The sequence below is a fragment of the Poeciliopsis prolifica genome, unplaced genomic scaffold, assembly GCF_027474105.1.
Source record: "Poeciliopsis prolifica strain line A6 unplaced genomic scaffold, Auburn_PproV2 SCAFFOLD049, whole genome shotgun sequence".
Lineage (NCBI taxonomy): Eukaryota > Metazoa > Chordata > Actinopteri > Cyprinodontiformes > Poeciliidae > Poeciliopsis > Poeciliopsis prolifica.
In genome coordinates this window covers 1,882,015-1,900,644 of record NW_026562424.1, presented here as the reverse complement: position 1 = coordinate 1,900,644, position 18,630 = coordinate 1,882,015, and the positions used below count along the sequence as shown (strand labels likewise).

The following is an 18,630-nucleotide window of genomic DNA, read 5'->3' as shown; positions in this document are numbered from 1 at the left end:
CAGGCTAAACTACCTGAATATTCACATTTTGTCACGTTTCACCCACAAACTTTAACGGATTTTATATTTACACCAGAAACCTGTGGCTCTTTGGACCATCCATAAGAAGTAATATTATGAGACTAAGATCATTTAAAAAAGAGAATAAAGTCAGATTATGAGAATAAAATCACACAATGAAGTCAAAATAATTCAAGAATAAAGTTGCAATAACACAAGTTATATTATGACATTATTCTCGTATTATTTCGACTTTATTCTTGTGTCATTTTATTCTCAGAATATTATGACTTTATTCTTATTTCATTTAGTTATTTTCTTAGCATGACCCTTATGCTCTGTCGTAATTTCAGGGAGTTTATGGTGGTGTATTATTGAACGTGATGCTCCTCAGGCCTCCGCCCTGACAGAAACGACCTTTGCACTCCTGTCAGAAAACACATATATGTAACCTGATGTCGCTTTTATGCAGTTGATTTTGCTTTAAAAATGTTCAGAGGATGCTGCGCTGCTCTGTCCTTCACGTCCGACGTCCGTCGTGGTGCCTAGAATGATTTTGTGACATCGCTGCAAAGGGTGAATACCTGTAACATCCAGAGCCGAGCCTGAGAGATCATAGACAGAGATGTGTTTCCCGTTCCAGACCGTCACAGAGTCCTGTCAGAGGAACAGGAAAGTAAGTTTCATTTCACCGTCTGTCAGAGCAGAACGAAGCAGCTGCTTGGTTTCACCTTGCTGACACACACTCCTCTGATGTGCATGTCACACTGCAGAGGAAGCGTCTGTCCGCTGCTGTAGTTCGTGATGCTGAGCTGAGTCGGGGCGAGCTGCACTGCCGCCACCTGCTGGCCAAAGTGCGCCGACATCACATGCTCACTGAGGATCAGAACGGTTCTGGAGTTGTTGGCAGCCAGCAGGTTCTGATTGGAGCCCCACTGAAGTCACACACACACACACACACACACACACACACACACACACACACACACACACACACACACACACACACACACACACACACACACACACACACGCGCGGTGAGGCGGGATATTTCTGGTTGTATTCCTGGAATAAAACCGTTTGTTTAAACGATGTTCTCAGATTGAGGCGGTACCTGCAGCTCGGTGACGTTCCCGTGGATCTCAGTGGGAGTCTGCAGCTTCCACAGGGCTTTAGCGTCGGCTCTGTAGCTGCTGCTGCTCATCGGCTGCATCGCCATCTTCCACATAGCTATGCGGCCTTTGGAGGTTCCAGCTGCCAGGATCTCTGCACGTCATTAAAGAAAGCAGATAATTCAGAGATAGTCAACAGCAGTAATGCGTTCTGAAAGAATGATGGGAGAGGGTCGGTTTTCTCGGTTGGGTCCGATTTCCTTAAGATTGGCCGATCGGCCAATTCTTACATCTCAAAACCGATCTTATTTACTGCCACTCAAAGCTGAGAATCTGCCACTGACGGACAGGCCGGGCCCTCAGCCGGTCCGTTAAGGATTATTACTAAAGGCGCACTGATTTATCGGCGCCAGTTTCTTTAAGTTTGGGAAATAGGTGATCGGCCGAAACATACATGTGAAGCTGATCTCGTCAAGGCCTAAAAATCAGCTGTATCCTCTTCTGCTGTGCAGTCAGAGAGGTTCGGCCCACCGGGTCTGTCTGCATGTTTCCAGTTCACAATAGACAACCCACTGTTACTAGTGATGGAGTGACGAAGTTGCAAAGGATCAATATCTTCCTAAAAGGTTTCTTGTAAGACAGTTTTGTCTTATTTCAAGCGTACAAATACATTTGCAGTACAAACCAGACAAAAATACCCAGTAAGATTTTGTATTTTTGTAGTGTAGGTGTTCCTCGTGGTGTGGTTGGGTAATGGCTGCAGAAACGCTGCGACTACTGGATGGATAAAGTACGTATTTTCCAGATTTTCTGCCTGTAAATGAATTTACCTTTGGCTGCGCAGTAGGAAACACAGTTGATCATCTCTCCCTTCTTAAACCCTAGAGTTTCGTCCAGAGAGAGAACATAGTTCTCATCTCTCTCCAGGTCCCAAATCCTGACACGTTTAAAGGAAAATAATCCAACAGGTTAAAATCCCGTTTCACTCTGTTGGTCTGCAGAGGAACGGCAGGCAGAAACTGACTTGACGACCGGCTCTCCTGTGGCTGTGATGAGGAGGCTGTTCTCGGTCCAGATGATGTCGACGTTCGGCCCGACTGTGCTGCTCAACTTCACCTGCAGACAGAAACCAAACAAAGTCAGAGAACTACTTCAGTTTGTTTTTACTCAACTAAAAGTAAGAAGAAATGACTGACACAGGAGTAAAAAACTGTACTTGAGTGAAAAGTTTAAAGTACTGAGTAACTGATCAAATTATCAGTCATTTAATATTTAAAAATTACACCATATGACCCACCAAAATATAAAGTTAAGTGGAAATTTTGGTATTTTAAGAAAAAAAAGACAATAATTCATATAAGTGACCAAAAATAACAAAATTGGTCAAAATAAAATTCTTCCAAATCAGTTATTTTTAATAAAATATGTATGAAACTTGAACATAAACTGCAGGTGTGTATTTGGGTCTGGAGGAGTTTTGATTGAAACATGTTTGTTGTTCATTCAGTGGGCAGAAAATGCAGAAATTTTACTCAAGTAGGAGTAGAAATACTGAATTATTAAATTACTCAAGTAAAAGCAACAAGTGCAGCATAGTGAAAATACCTTTAAAAGTACATTTTACAAGTAAATGTAACTGTTAGTACCCAACTCTGCCTGTTACATTATTTACCTATTTATTAAATTTATTAAAATTTGCTGCAGCAACCAGACATCTAACTCTAGGAACCAATGGTCAAAGCGTACCTTCATGAACTCGTGAGCGCCCCCCTCTGGTCTCAGTGTGTACTGCGACAGCGTCAGGCTGTCCGTGACGACCACCAGCACGCCTCTCTTCTCCAGGTAGAAGAGCTTCCTGATGGAGCCGTCCTCGCTCAGCAGCGGGCTTGTCTTGCCCTGTTCGTCCACAGCATGGACCTTTCCTGCAGGTCATCACACATCAGCTTCAAACCGTTTCAACGGCGTGGAAAAAAACACTGTGATTTCTGCTGCCCCTTTTCTGATTGGCTGCCTCTTCAAGCTAGCATAGCGAGCTAGAAATGGAAAAGTTTCTGACAAAAGGAGACCAAAGGAGCCAAACTCTGCTGTGATGAACCAAAAGAACGACAGGAATCAAATTAAATTTGATGTGATTATTATAAAATAATATTTTCTTATCATCAGAAGTGATTATAAGTTTGGGGGATCTAGAAACTGCTGGTGGTTGTTAGGCAACTAAAGAGCCTGTTAGTAGATTCCACCAATATTCTTTACATTTTATATTGTATCAAATGTATTATCTATTGATATTGATCACATATTTATTGATTTATTGTCCAGCCCTTTGATAAAGTCATAATATTTTCTATCAGAATTCATAATAATCTAAAATCAGTAAAAACGAGGCAGCATTTATGCTAAATGAACAAGATAATTACTGACTAGAGAATAAAACGCTACAAAACTATTTTGCAGCTTTGTGTTTGGGTTTGTAAAGAGGGGGTTCCCGGGCCGTTGGGGGCCGTGTCACAGAAACGTTTGGGCCGTCGTACCGTCGGCGGTGCTGACGTAGAAGCCCAGCCCCTCCTGAGGGCCCATCTTCAGCGGCGCCCCCTTCCAGCTGAACATGTCCAGAGCCGACTCGTCTCCGCTCACCGACGCCCGCGCCAACGTCGCCACGTCGCTATGGAAACAATCAGATCAGGTATGAAAACATGCTCATTTCCACCTGAAACGTTCCGATTTTAACATGGTTTGCTTTAAAGGTCAAAATATTCAAACACTTCCTGGGAGCTTTTCTGCATCTCCTACACTAATAATAAAAATCTAAATCTTTCTCTATAAATCACTTTGCATGTAACTTTTAAAGTACAAGGATCTTTTCTTTTAACTCCTCTGCTGCTGCTTCTTTAATCTGAACTAAAAAGTAATGATAATGGATAAATAAAATATTAAAGAACAACTTAGAAATTACAATCGGTTCTGTGGATCTATCTACATGTGTGAAGAAAGATTCTGGTTTTCTGTTTCCTCCTTTCACAGTCAGGACATAATATGTCTTCAAATAAAAACCAAAACAATAATAATGTTAGAAAGTGACTTTAAAACTTTTTGTACTCCTTTTATGCCTGTTTGCAACAAACTTCAATGTATTTAATTTGCATTTATCTTCCAGCTCCAGTGAGAATATTTCTCCATATACTGGAGCTGGAAGATATTTCAAATATCCAAAATAAAACAGTTACCAGAAACTATAAAAATACAAACAAAAAAACCCAGAAATTGATAGATTATTAAATCTCTAAACATAAACAAAAATGCTTTTATAGAGCAAAATCGGGGCTAAAAACATTAAGAAAAAAAAATAAACTGAAAAGAAAAAGTCAAACTTCTCAAAATTACTTTTCAAATTAAAGTTTTTCTCATTTCAAATCCAATTTAGCTCTATATTTTTTCCCATCCTATCTTCCCTAAACAACAGATTTGAATTGATCAGAATGAAAGTTATTGATCTGCTTTTAGCTGATTAATTGTTTTTTGTGATTTATAGATCTGTGAGCTACTTACATCCCAGGAGAGGCAGGTTTGAAAATGCAGCAGGTTAAAGGTTTGCTGTAGTCGTGCTTAACGAGGTGATTTCCTAAAAGTCTTCCTCTGGCATCTAATTTCCACACAGCCAGAGCTCCATTCTTCCAAAACACAATGATTATTAAATTCAGAATAAAAACAGCGTTCATGTTTTATTCGCGTTACGAAGCAGCGAACCTGATCTCCGGTGACCAAGCGGCTTCCGGAGCCGCTCCACTCCAGCAGCGCGATGCGGGCCGTGTGAACGGCCGGCAGCACGGTCTGATCTCCGGACGGATGCGTGAGCAGCACCACCTCCCCGCTCTCCCAGCCCAGAACCAGAACCGGCTTTACAGGATGCCAGCGCAGCGCGGCGGCCGGCTGGGCCCGGTCCACATGGCAGCTCTTCACACACTCACCCTGAGTTTGGACAGGACCACAGAGAAACATGAACGGCTTCAAACATCAGAACTGATGTGAATTTATCAATGCAGACTCCCTTATCAATATAAACTCTTGAATTAGAAATATGCGCCATGTTGTATTCAATTCAAACCGACTCAAAAGGATCTTGCTGTGAAATTAACATTTTAACATGAAACGTTTTGACATCAACAGTTTTTGCGAAAGACTTCAATATAATAAACGAACCTTGTATGAAAATCTATCCTAATTTATTGAATATGATTGTAAATGTTAATATGAGATGGAGATTAATACAGTAGGACATTAGTGCAACAACCAGGTTATGAATTATTTAACAGAAAACCAATAAATGTCATAAAAACCGACAAAACAAATGGCAACAAACACATTTAAGCAATCTTTCTAAATAATATATCTTTAATATTCCTCCATAACTAATAATGCTCTTAATAAAAGTGAAACAAAGTGATATAACTAATATTAACAGCAGAATATATATACAAAAAATGCATAGTAAAGTCTTTTTTTAAGTAGGTAAATAAAGAGCAAATGTTTCCAAATCCACAGGATTTGTTGATCATAGTGAGAGGAATAAACAGTTAAAGATCTGCTGGTAAATTAATTCATTCCTATGTTAAGGAGGAAGAACAGTTCAAACAGCTGGAATATTTGCTCATTTCGCGTAACGTTGGAAATAAACGGCTCAGGATTTCATCTTGGATATTTTCTAAAACACAGTTCAATACATCAACCAAACAAAACAAAACCGATGCGTTGAAGTGACTCTACAGATGATCCCAGTTTACCTGATGCAGGTAAAGATCCACGCTGCCGCCAGAAGCAGGGCCGCTCGACGCCACAGCGAGGATGGGGAGCGTGGAGTGCCAAGTCAGGTGAGTCGGCAGATTGCTTCTGTCAGGGGCTTCAATGGGGTGGTCGAAATACACCGCCATGTTCCCTCAGTTCGGCTGCATGACAGAGATGGAGTTAGGAACATATTACTAAATATATATGTGTGATGATTTATTCAACTTACATTTAATCAGACAGAACTTTATTCTTTGTTCTAGAATAATCAGTAATCATGTTCTAGATATCTTTCTCACAGGTAAGTTGAAAATGTGATCTGGCCTGATCTGGTAAAACAAACTTTGCTGGACAATAAATTGTCTCAGAAATTATTACGATAAACAATAATATTGTTGTTTACCTGCATCTATATATTTTTACGTAATATATAGACATGATAATGCAGGTTTGCCCTTTAATAAACTTTAAAATTGTTAAGAACACTTTAAATATCCAAAATAAAACAATATAAAAATAAGTAAATCTAAACATAAAAACAATTGTAACCATAAATAAATGGATTTTGTGTAAACAAAATTTCCCTCAAAGATTTTCAGAATGAAAATGATCAAGCATATTTTATGATTTACATATTACTACAGCTTTAGTCATCCAGTCTGTTTTATTGATATTTGTACAATATAAATAAAATAGATTCTTAAGAATCATTTTAAGAATTAAAATGTGCAGTTTTAATTTTTTTTTTTCAAAATATCTCTTGTTTTTGTTTATTCTTTTTAAAATGACTCAACTCTATTGCACATTTCTTTTAATGTGCAGCAAACTGTACTGTACTATTTGTCTCCTATTCTTTATTTTCATATGTTTCATGTTGTGACGCTCCATGTTTACATTTGTCTGTCACTTGGCTTCTGACACAACCGAATTTCCTCACATTAGATGATATTTCTATTCTATTTTGGCTAACGTTCAGGGTAAATTTACCTTAAGGTTGCATTAACAACGTGTAACATTAACACAAGCAGGTTTAAATGAACTCGATTACGGGCTCTAATCAGTAACAGTCAGCTATCAAGAAAGCCACAGGCTTTATGGGGGAAAAGGACAAACCTTACAGCATCAATTAGATGTTAGCATTAGCCTAGCTAGCAAAGTTAGCGCCTGTAGTCTCTTCCTCGCTAAAACACACACAAAAACCAAACACTACAAAACACATTTGGCAGTGAAGACTTACTTTCCTGTCTCTCCTTTCCAATTAGCCACACTTCGCTTTGTCACAACGGACGGAGCGCGACATACGGACCGTTACTTCAAACGGTGCCGTCTACTGGAAAAGCGTCTTTCTCAGTTGCCCATGACAACCTCAAAGGCTACGTCAGGAGGCGGAGCTACGGAAAACAGCGAACGGACCCGAGTCCGTACCGAAGATGGAACATTGATGGTGAGCGATAGATGACTCAGAAAGTGCCTGTACGAAAATCCATGAGGGGATCACAAACTGCACTATTTTAACGTTTTGTTATGTTGTTCCAATTATTTAGTAGAGTATGTTCAAACAGTACTTTGATTATGATGTACAAAAGTTGGCTTAAGGCTCCAATCACAAATTTTCTTACTTTTTGTGCTATGTTGGCAGATTTTTCTGATTATTCTGATCTCATTACAATGAGAAACTGTCTCATTACAATGTGATACTGTCTCATTAAAATGAGAAACTGTCTCATGACAATGTGAAACTGTCTCATTAAAATGAGAAACTGTCTCATTACAATGTGATACTGTCTCATTACAATGAGAAACTGTCTCATTACAGTGAGACACTATCTCATTACAATGTGATACTGTCTCATTACAGTGAGACACTATCTCATTACAATGAGATACTGTCAAATTACCTTTTCTCTGTTCACTCAACTGCAGCTGTAATCTTTCCAGTTGTTCCTGCATCTCAGACTGGTTTCTCTCATGCCTAATATTTTCTTCTTTTACTTTAGAAAGAGCCATCTGATCCTGGTGTATTTGGTTCTGGTATATTTCAACCTCTTGCTGTAATTGTTCTTGTTCATATTTATTTCTCAGATCCTCTAATAAAACATGAAGCTCATCCAATTCTTGTTGTGTCGTCTTTTCCCTCTTTTGAACCATCGCAATCTCTCTTGACATTTTCTGGTAGATCTCGTCCTTTTCAGCTCTCAGGCTGCTGATTATCTACTAATTTTCTCTCTTTCTGCTTTCTCGCCTCCTGCCATTGTCTTTTTAAGCTCTGCTTCAGTTCAGCAACATGCTTGTGATTCTCAACAGGCTATTGACTACAATTTTGCTAAGCTTAGCATTGATGCTAATTTTTAGCATGAGAATGCTGGGTCCAAACCAACATACGTTTTAGAGTATTTCAAATGTACTTTCATAATCATAAACCAACATTAAGCTTGTTCTAAGACGGCAGAACCTTCGCAAAAGGTAACATTTAGTTAAAAAGTGGAATATTTTAAATAAAAAGGGAAACTTTCATTGGTATCCTAGATAAACATACGTGTTGATTCACAACAAACCAACAGGAGGGTTAAGTTGCTTCAATATTAGCCTCACATTGGATTTTTTATTTTATTTTATTACAATAAAATTTATGCTATCAAAATAAAAATAATGAATTGCCTTTATTGTATTTCATATATCTTTACCAAGCTTGCCAAGCAACACATATTTATAAGCTCATCAAATTCATTCGTTTACATGTGAAAAAAAAAACTCAAACAAAAATAGTTTTAATTGGAGAATATTCCAGCTTGTACAGATGACTGTCACGACCGGATGCAGTAGTTCTTCCATTACTTCCAAAAGCTTTTCTGGACAGAAATATTCTCAGGATGTCCTCTGGAAACAGACTGCTGCTTGAACCGGAAACATGTTGGTCAAAAGGAAGTTATGTTTTAATCCTGATATTTAGAACTGAAGCAGAAAGAGGAGCAGGCTTACACACTGCAAAAACACAAACTATGACCAAGTATTTTTGTCTAGTTTTAGTGAAAATGTCTTATTAAACTACAAATAAGACAAAACTAACTCACAAGTAACTTTGAAACTTTTAAAGCAAAATAAGAACTTAGTTTTAAGATACTAATTCTTTAATGATGCTAAAAAGAAACAAAATAAAAGTTCCATTGGAAGATTATTTCACTTATAAAATGGAATAAATGTTTTATTTAAAGAGAAATAATCAGCCAGCGCAACTAGACCTGGGTTGCTAGGTAACGGGGCTGTTGCTAGGTAACAGGCTGTTGCTAGGCTGTGGTTGCTAGGTAACAGGCTGTAGCTAGGCGATGGAACTCAAACTTTTTCTTCTATATTGTGATTATTGACTAAACAAGCTCCTCCATCATGATGAAAAGTGACTTGTAAGATAGTTTTGTTTGATTTCAAGTGAACTGAGATATTTGAAACAGAAAGTTGATGACAAAAACCAGTGAACGTGTTTCTGCCAGAGCTTTTTGCAGTGAATGGGATCACGTTGGTCACCAGTCCACTTCCTGTGCATCACGTTGGTCACCAGTCCACTTCCTGTGCATCCCGTTGGTCACCAGTCCACTTCCTGTGCATCACGTTGGTCACCAGTCCACTTCCTGTGCATCACGTTGGTCACCAGTCCACTTCCTGTGCATCACGTTGGTCACCAGTCCACTTCCTGTGTCCGGATGAATGTTCCAGGAAGTGTAAAAAAAGCGAAGCACCTGCGACGGTAAATGCAGAGTTTAGAGGACGTCCTGATCTGGAGGAAACATCTGGAGCGTCATCTCCACCAGAGATGCAGATGTTGACCCGGTCACGACTCCAAGCTGAGGCCATTCGGGTTCTGAAGCTGCTTCTTGAGGTTCTGATCCAGCAGAACCAGGCTTTGCACGGCTAAACTGCGGCAGTCGGCGTCCGGGTCCGCTTCGGCCACATCTGTGGACAGACAGCACATCCAGAACCAGAACCGGGTTTTAGAGACGAGAAACTAAACATTGTTTTGTGCTTTCAGTCTCAGATCAACATGAAACTGATTTTCTGCTCCAGGCGAAAAGAAAAAAGAAATAAAAACTCAGCGAATCGCATCACAGAACGTCCTGTGTGTGTGTGTGTGTGTTTGTGTGTGTGTGTGTGTGTCTGTGTGTGTGTGTGTGTGATGGGGAACCGCTGACAGAAACACCCTCTGCAGGAGGAGATGTGAACTTCAGGTCAGATAGAGAAATGTCCCATCATGCTTTGCTCTCCTCAGATTTCTATGTTGTGAAAATTTGGTTTCAGTCTCATGGAGAAACTTAGACTTTTTAAATTTTTATGTTGCTTTTAAAATATAAAAACAGAGATTCTGTGGCAGGAGGAAGGAAAGATTAAAGAAATTAGAGAAAAAGGGAATAAAGAGACAGAATTACATAACGTAAGGAAATAAGGAATGAAAGAGGACACAAGGCATTAAAGGAAGGAATTAAACAAGGACAGGAAGGAAGGAAAGGAACATTTAGACAGTGGGATCATGAATCCTGAGAAACCCAGAATCCTCTATTCTAGTGTTTTATTGATCATATTGTCTTTTCTTTTTTACCTGCCAGCCAGGTTCTTGTTTCCAGCAGCTGCTGGCTGAGCTCCGTCATCAGAGCCTGACTGGGCATGCTCAGAAACACGGAGCAGACGGCGAAGAGGACGCCTCGCCTCACCGTCCTTCAACCACACCAAACCAGCAGAAATCACCAGAAACCAGTTAGAAACCAATAAAATCTCCAGACTTTCCAGTCAGCCTGTGTGTGAAGCAACGATGTGAGTCAGACGTACTGGTCAGTGTGGTACCGAACGGCCCACACAAAGTCCAGCAAGGCAGCTCCCATCTGTACAGCTACCTGGGAATAAACAGCATGAGCCTGGATTAACACAAATCCATATGACTGATTAACATAATATAATATAATATAATATAATATAATATAATAAATACCGGTGCGTTGACAGCCAGGTGCATGAAGAGGCCCAGTGTGTGGATCAATCTGCCCAGAACCAGGTGGTCACTGCCCAGCAGGTCAAAGGTCACCTCCGGCCTGCCAGAAAGGAGTTTTTCTTTAACCCATCAGTAAAAACTATTCCAGTCTTCAGAGCTCCACTGAAATACTAACTTGTCGTAGTTTCTGAGGAGAGGAAAGAAGAAGTATCCTGCCACAGGAGCGTAGCGGTTTGGAGCGGCTCCGGCCCCCCGCTGGGCGCAGCGCTGCAGGAACATCAACGCAACACGATGCAACACAGTTAGCTCTGCAGGCCGTCTTATTTAACGCCTGACTGACAGAATGGGAACACGGCTACAGAGGGAAACGTCCAAAAACAGGTTTTAACCAGTCAAAGTGGATTAAACAACATGATTCTATTTGACTAAAACTCCTGTTAACTGGCTCAATTTACTTCAGCTGAATCAACATTTATATTTTGAAAGGTTTATATGACGTATCAAGGTAAAATGATTTTGTGTTTTTTCTTTATTTTCTCAGAAGTTTTGAACTTCTGATGGATCCTCCAAGGTTTCGCTTTATTCTGGTGCAGAGATGATGAAAATAAGAGCCCATAGAGAAACTAAGTTAGATTTGGGTGAGTTATTTTTAAACCTGTAGTTCAGTATTTTTGCTTCATTTCCATTTTTCACAGTTTTGCTTCCATTTGGGTTTCTGCTCCCTCCAAAAGCAGGCGGCCATTTTCTGCAACCAACATGGCCGCTGCAGATTTAGCAGTAATAATTCTGGTTGTAAAATAAGTTTTTAAGAAGTTTAACGAGGCGCTAAGACAAGCAGCGACCTTGGAAATGCGTTTGGTTTTATTCTGGATCCTCTTCTCCACTTCCTGTCTCCAGCTGGCGGCGCTGTTGCTCTGGTAAGGCGTCGGCTCCGAGGCGGCTGCGGTCGTTTTATCGCCGGCCGGTTTGGAAAGCTCCTGAGCTGCCAAGGCGAGGACCTGCAGAACCCAAACATGATGAGATTTATAAAGATGTAAAAGATGCAAAAGCTGCTGGTTTCACCTCCAAGATGTCCAGTCGCTGCCGGAGGCTGTAGTTCAAGGAGTAAAACTCTGTCGTCAAGTACTGAGTGACCTGAGACAGACAGAGACGGACTGATTTACGATGCGTAACGACGTCAAGCTGGACGCAGAGAACGAATCAAAGCCGTACAGGAACAGAGTCGACGGCGGTCAGAGCCACCATGGCCGCCTGCCGCAGAACCAGGAAGTCGCTGACGCCGAATTTATCCTCCATGTGAAGAAGCACTTTGGTCATCTGGACACTGATCTGGAAAAACAAACAAGCTGGATTAAAAAATGCCTAAATTATTATGACAGGCCAGAGTTTATCTGAGACAGAACCAGAACCAAAACCAGAACCAGAACCAGAACCAGAACCAGGAATCACATCATGAAAGTACCATGGCAACAGTAGGCAACAACCAAACAAACAAATGACAGGAAAGAAAGAAACAGAAGCATGTTTTTGTTCTTCTTTCCAAATGAGCAAATGAAATAAAACAATAAAGAAGGAACAAGAATAAAGAGCAAAATAAGAAACTGGATATAAACATTCGCTCTGCTCTCACCTCCTTCGCTGCGAAGAAGTTCCTCCTCACCAGACTCTCCGCCGCTCTCAGACTGAGCTCCACTCGCTGCGAGTCGTCAGAGGAAATCAGAGCTGATCAACAGAACCAGGAGAACATTAGAGATGGGTTTCAATTTCTGCAAAAGAACCAAACAGAAAGAACCAAACAGAAAGAACCAAACAGAAAGAACTGAACAGAAAGAACCAAACAGAAAGAACCAAACAGAAAGAACTGAACAGAAAGAACCAAACAGAAAGAACTGAACAGAAAGAACCAAACAGAAAGAACCAAACAGAAAGAACCGAACAGAAAGAACTGAACAGAAAGAACCAAACAGAAAGAACCAAACAGAAAGAACCAAACAGAAAGAACTGAACAGAAAGAACCAAACAGAACTGAACAGAAAGAACCAAACAGAAAGAACCAAACAGAAAGAACCGAACAGAAAGAACTGAACAGAAAGAACCGAACGGAGAGAACTGGACAGAGAGAACTGGACCATGCCGTGCCTTCCAGACAGTCCCGTAGGTATCGGGGCGGCGCCGCCCGACTCGCCTCCACGTCTCCTGACATGTCGTACGGAGGCAGATCATCATCGCTGGTCCATAAGAAATGAGGTTATTACATTTAAATTCAATATTGATTCAAATGAAAGTAAAAATCAGACTACTAGAGAAACGACTCACCTGTCGAGGTCAGATTCTGGATCGCTTTTTGACCTCTGGGAGGCTGATTTGACCCGAGACGATTCTCTGGTCGCCTCTGACCTGCAGACGACAGATTCACCGAAAATGACAGAGAGAATTAAACGAACCGTTTAATCTGAGAACAAGAGAACAAACAATCTGTAATAATTTTACTTTGTTTTAAATCAATATCTGCTCAAACTCACCCATCAGCAGGCTGAGGGTCGGGGTCAGGGTTGGGGTCACGGTCAGGGTCAGGGTTGGGGTCACGATCGGGGTCAGGACACACACTGGGGGTCATGAGAGACAGCAGCTCCAGGGTTTCTTCATTCTTGTCGTACTGTTACAAAAACAGCACAACGTTTCAGACTCTTGTCTCTTATTGTAACTTTTTCTTGTTTTGTTACGTCTTTATTTATTTTCCTCATTCTTTTCGTCCCGTCGCGCTGACCAGCTTCCTGTCTCTGCTGAAGCCACGGCGTCCTGCTGACTGTACCTCAAACTGGAGCTTGGCGCCGCTGAGGTCCATGCGGGCGCTCAGACACTCGCCCACCGCCATGCCCAGCGTCCTGATGCCGACCGCGCTGCTGTCCAGGTGGCTCTGCATGCCGCCCAGCAGGCACTGCAGCAGATCTGGAGGAAACGACGAGCCGCGTTCAAAAAGCATCCATCGATGTAAGACTTTATCCTAGTAACTACTTTATATCCACTTTAAAACTTTTTCTAGTAGCTGCACAACTTCATCTTGGTAACAGTGTTATTCTTTTGTTTTGTTTTATGATTTTATTCATATAATCATTACTTTTTTCTGTAATATTTCAAAATGTCTCTTGTTTTATTACAATTTCATTCTTGTAATCATAAAGAATTTATTTTTAGCTCCAATATTCACCTGAAAAGTGACATTCAGGACCAAATATCACTGAATAGCAATTATTTCTCAATAATTGTAAGCATTTTTCATGCTGATGTGAAGTTTATCTAGTTGAAAAAGAACCTCATGAGATTATAATCCCACATGAACATGAATGATGCTACAAAACCTGCGATAGAGGAAAAATCGCAACTAACGTCATTGCCAGATTTTCTGACGTTGTTGAGAACTAAAATAAACGACGGTTTTAATCTGCACCTGAGCGAAGCTCCTGCAGCTCGGCGTCCGTCAGCAGGCCGGCGGCGAGCAGCAGCGCCTTGCTGACGTAGAGCTGCTGCTCCTGAGGCGTGTGTTTGACCGCGCTGGCGTTGGCCCAGGCCTGCGACACGCTGCGCACAACCTGAGACACACACAGCAAACGTCAGGAGACACTCAAGCAGGAGACACTCGGAGCAGGAGACACTCGGAGCAGGAGACACTCGGAGAGGAGACACTCGGAGCAGACACTCAGAGCAGGAGACACTCAGAGCAGGAGACACTCGGAGCAGGAGACACTCAGAGCAGGAGACACTCAGAGCAGGAGACACTCAGAGCAGGAGACACTCGGAGCAGAGACACTCGGAGCAGGAGACACTCGGAGCAGGAGACACTCGAGCAGGAGACACTCGGAGCAGGAGACGACACTCAGAGCAGGAGACACTCAGAGCAGGAGACACTCAGAGCAGGAGACACTCAGAGCAGGAGACACTCGGAGCAGGAGACACTCGAGCAGGAGACACTCGGAGCAGGAGACACGCGGAGCAGGAGACACTCGGAGCAGGAGACACTCAGAGCAGGAGACACTCAGAGCAGGAGACCCAGCATCAGACCTGGGAGACATTTTGCTGCTTTTATTCTTTATTTCAGTCTCCTAAAATATAACTCTATACTTGGATTATTCTGAATTTATTTTTGCACTATTTCAACTTTATCATCAAACACCTTTTTCATGCATTTTACTATTTTATTCTCACATTATTATGACATTATTTTCCTATTTAATGACTTTATTCCAGTATTATTACAACTATTCACAGATTATTTCTACTTTATTGTAATATTACAGTTTTCCTCTCGTGTTTTTATAAAATCATTTTCCTAAATGCGGGTTCCTGTAGCGCTTAACGTTAGCTTCAAGTAAATAAGATAAAATGTTAAAGATAGTATAAAAATGGAACGCTATAACGTTGTCTTTGTTTTGAACGTTCAGCAGTGATGATAATATTGAATGTTTAGATGAGGAACCTGGAGGAGGAGCGGCCTTCGGTCCCGGTCCGAGCCCAGGTACCCGAGGACGGTCCTGAGGACTGCAGTCTGGAAACCAAACACCAGTAAATACAACAACATCACATAAATACAGATCTAATAAATTCCCCGTCAGGCTGCAGACTGACCTCATATTTATACTGCAGCAGCAGCACTTTATGCGTCAGCACAAACTGAGCCTTTTTATTGGTTAACACCAGGTTTCCCACGATGCGGCTAAAGGCGTCGGGGCTGGAAACGGACCAAAGACACAATCAGAACCCGCCTTGACCCGGTGCCCGTTCACCTGTCCGGTCGGCTCACCTGTCGGCCGCCTGCAGCAGGCCGGTGAGCACGCTCTCCATGCAGCGCTCCGGGACGTCCTGCAGCAGCTTCTGGGTCACCCTCTGCCACACCATGTCTGAGCGCGTGCAGACAGCCAGGCGGGGCGCCATCACGGCCAGAACCGGGCCTGCACAGACACAGCAGGACGGGGCTTACTGCAGGTGGCGCTCTGGAGCAGAACATCAGAGATGCTGAATTTATAACCGTTTATTTCCACAGTTCAGAGACAGCAGCTATTTTGTTCATGTATCTTTCTGTTGCACGTTGTCCACATATTTTCTTTCTATTGGTCTCCCAGGGTTTGCACTGCGCTACGCTTGCCAAAATTCAGATTTGAGTTCAGTACAGTATGGACAAAAGAACCTGGATTTTGCCAAAACTGGATTTGGGGAAAATATATATATATATATATTATTTCTTTTGCTGAATGTGAGCTCTAATCTTTGTCCAGATGTCCAGTCATCTCTTTATGATCCTAATTTTTCCATGGAAGCCATTTTTCCACTACTTCACCAAATGCTGCCGTTAAATCTGTCAGCCTGCCTGGTTTCAAACTCACCACTGTGACCTTGGAGGCAAACTTTCCCCAGTGTCTGAGCTACAAATGTCAAAGAGCAATCGACACCATCTGTGGAAGACATCAGGAAGCAGAGACAATCAATCAATCAATAATGGAAAATATTGCAGTTGATCACAATCAAAAGATAACACATCTAATCTCCGCTACCTAAAATAGCGCTAATTTTAATTTCCTAGCTAAAATGGCGCTAATTTCAAATGGCGCTTATTTAAATCTCCGCTAGCTAAAATGCTGCTAATTTTAATTCGCGCTAGCTAAAATGCCGCCAAAATGGCGTCACCTCTGAGGGCGCTGCAGGTCCTCTCCAGAGCGACCAGCATCTCCGAGGCCAGCAGCGGGTAGAACCGCTGGGGCGTGAACAGCTGGGGCGTGTTGGGGTGCAGCCTGTTGGCCGTGAGGTCCGGCAGAGCGGCTAACCGGGCCAGCAGCGTCTCTCTGAGCTGGACCGAGTCTGATGGAACCGACCGGACGCAGAAGGACCACAGCAGGTCCGCCAGGCGGCCGCCTTGCAGGAAGCGCTCCGTGACGCTGACCAGGCGGTCCAGAGCCGCGCTGGGGCTACAGGGAGCGGACAGAGGATCCCATCAGGCTGGACATAAACCGTCCCAGAAACCATTGCGATAAACGATAATATTGTTTTGATGATTTTCAATCGATACAATAATAATGGCTGATAATATGACTGAAAGGTCAATGAACTTTAGTTTTGCACAGAATAAGTCAGATTTCAGTGTGATGCGTTTCGTAAACTCGTAGTTACATTGTTATAACAATCCCCCTTTAAATATCCAAAACAAAACATATGTATATATAAAGAATGGAAATAGAAATTTAAATAAAAACTTTTAAAAATGAACCATAAATAATGGATTATCCAGTCTTTAAACAAAATTACCCTTTAAGAAATATTAATCCACAGAATGTAAATTATCCATCTCAATTTAATTTGCAGCAGTTTTAAAATAAATTTTTCTTTCTTTGCATTCTTTCAGTGCAAAAAATGAACATGTCTAAGATTCGGCTCAAAAGTTTGGTTTACTGGGGGATGGATTTGCTCTTCCTTCACGTCCCGGTGCGTGGCCTCACTTATTCCCCCTTTAGATTAAAACAGATAATCCAGATTATCGCCTCACCGCAGCTGGCTCACGGCCTCCAGCAGCACCAGCAGCGCCTGGTCCGGCGGCCCCTGCAGGAACAGCGGCTCCCACAGCCCGGAGGACAGACTGAGGGTCCAGGCAGCCTGGAGCTGCCCGACCAGAACCCGCAGGGTTCGGCTGTAGTGGGTCCTCCGGAACTCGTCCCGCTCCGCCGCGGTGCTGCTGCTTTCAGCCCCGTCATCCAAATACGAGTTCAGCGTTTTTAAGGCGTCAGAAACATCTTTACGATCCGCGGAGGAGGAGAGAGACCTGCAGCACTGGGCCACGTTCAGCCGAACCGCCGAACCTACCGAACCCGGATCCATCGAAATGAATCAACAACCTGACATCAAAACCATCGATCCAATAGTTTCCCTCCAATTCAGGTTCTGATTGTTGACGGAATGATTTTAGTAAATCGGCTTCAACCCGTCCGGCACCAGAACCAAAACCACAACATTTATCAACACTTAACGCTGGACGTTTAATGGAAATATTGAAGAAAAAACACCGTTTAACTCTCAGGCGTCCGTCATCAAAACACGTCCGGGTAGTGCAACAGCTGTGACTTTGGTTCCGGGTGCCGTTTTGTTTTTAAAATAAATCAATGCGAGCGCATTTTCTGTTTGAAACGCGTCAGGGGAAGAATTATGAAAATTATTTGATCTTCATTTTGACTCAACTCATTGGGCAATAATGCAGACAATATGGAAAACATATTTATGCTTTATTTAAAAAAAAAAAACTTTTTTGCTTTTTGGTGATCCAACATCAAATTTACAAGCCGGGAACAAATAGAAAAAAGAAAAATCTATATTTTTATTATTTCATATTAAGCTGCGTCAAAAAGCAACTTGTGGCTCTGGAGCTGCAGATTCCCGATTCTTTCTCAATAGTCTTAATTTTTTACTTTATTGCTGCAGTGAAAACTGAAAGTGACTTGCTGCATTTTTACTGATGAGGAAAAACTTTTTTTTTTGTTGGAACAGATAGTCAGTGTGCATTAAAAACTTATTTTTATTGCCTCTAACTTGCACTTTGAAACTGAACTAATTTTTCACACCAACATGTGGCTTTCATGACAGTTTGATGCCATTTTTCAACATTAAAATCTAAAAACATTTAAAGTGCAGTAAACATTCAAACCAGCAGGGGGAGTTAGAGCCTTAATGTTGAGTCAGTAAAGTGATTGTTGGTGTTAATCACATTAATTACCTTTCAACATAAATGA

General features: G+C 41.8%; 2 protein-coding genes across 3 annotated transcripts in view; both read right to left on the bottom strand.

Moving 5' to 3' along the window:
• ift140 (intraflagellar transport 140 homolog (Chlamydomonas)) overlaps positions 1–7,244 on the bottom strand; it is a 33,046-nt gene extending 25,802 nt beyond the window's left edge. Inside the window, exons 1-11 of the mRNA XM_055057827.1 lie at positions 7,130–7,244; positions 5,892–6,053; positions 4,858–5,079; positions 4,660–4,781; positions 3,645–3,775; positions 2,860–3,035; positions 2,138–2,229; positions 1,944–2,050; positions 1,116–1,267; positions 732–935; positions 585–657 (exon numbers count right to left, since the gene is read on the bottom strand). Coding sequence (XP_054913802.1) covers positions 585–657; positions 732–935; positions 1,116–1,267; positions 1,944–2,050; positions 2,138–2,229; positions 2,860–3,035; positions 3,645–3,775; positions 4,660–4,781; positions 4,858–5,079; positions 5,892–6,038 — 1,426 coding nt within the window. The 5' untranslated portion in view covers positions 6,039–6,053; positions 7,130–7,244. The remainder of the gene's footprint in view (positions 1–584; positions 658–731; positions 936–1,115; positions 1,268–1,943; positions 2,051–2,137; positions 2,230–2,859; positions 3,036–3,644; positions 3,776–4,659; positions 4,782–4,857; positions 5,080–5,891; positions 6,054–7,129) is intronic.
• A 1,223-nt stretch (positions 7,245–8,467) lies between these two features.
• telo2 (TEL2, telomere maintenance 2, homolog (S. cerevisiae)) lies at positions 8,468–17,973 on the bottom strand. 2 transcript variants are annotated; one of them, XM_055058041.1, is made up of 21 exons: positions 17,397–17,973; positions 16,544–16,821; positions 16,243–16,311; positions 15,663–15,810; positions 15,488–15,590; positions 15,339–15,407; positions 14,313–14,454; positions 13,677–13,813; positions 13,387–13,520; positions 13,181–13,261; positions 13,004–13,092; positions 12,495–12,586; positions 12,077–12,193; positions 11,927–11,998; positions 11,707–11,862; positions 11,040–11,131; positions 10,865–10,964; positions 10,705–10,769; positions 10,478–10,593; positions 9,693–9,837; positions 8,468–9,623 (listed from the first exon to the last, which is right to left on the bottom strand). In XM_055058041.1, exons 1-20 carry the CDS (start codon positions 17,723–17,725, stop codon positions 9,716–9,718), a joined length of 2,511 nt encoding a protein of 836 aa, XP_054914016.1. In that variant the 5' UTR covers positions 17,726–17,973; the 3' UTR covers positions 8,468–9,623; positions 9,693–9,715. The 2 variants fall into 2 exon arrangements, with proteins under 2 accessions (XP_054914016.1, XP_054914015.1); XM_055058040.1 differs by having other exon boundaries at positions 8,468–9,837.
• Positions 17,974–18,630: the final 657 nt, after the last annotated feature.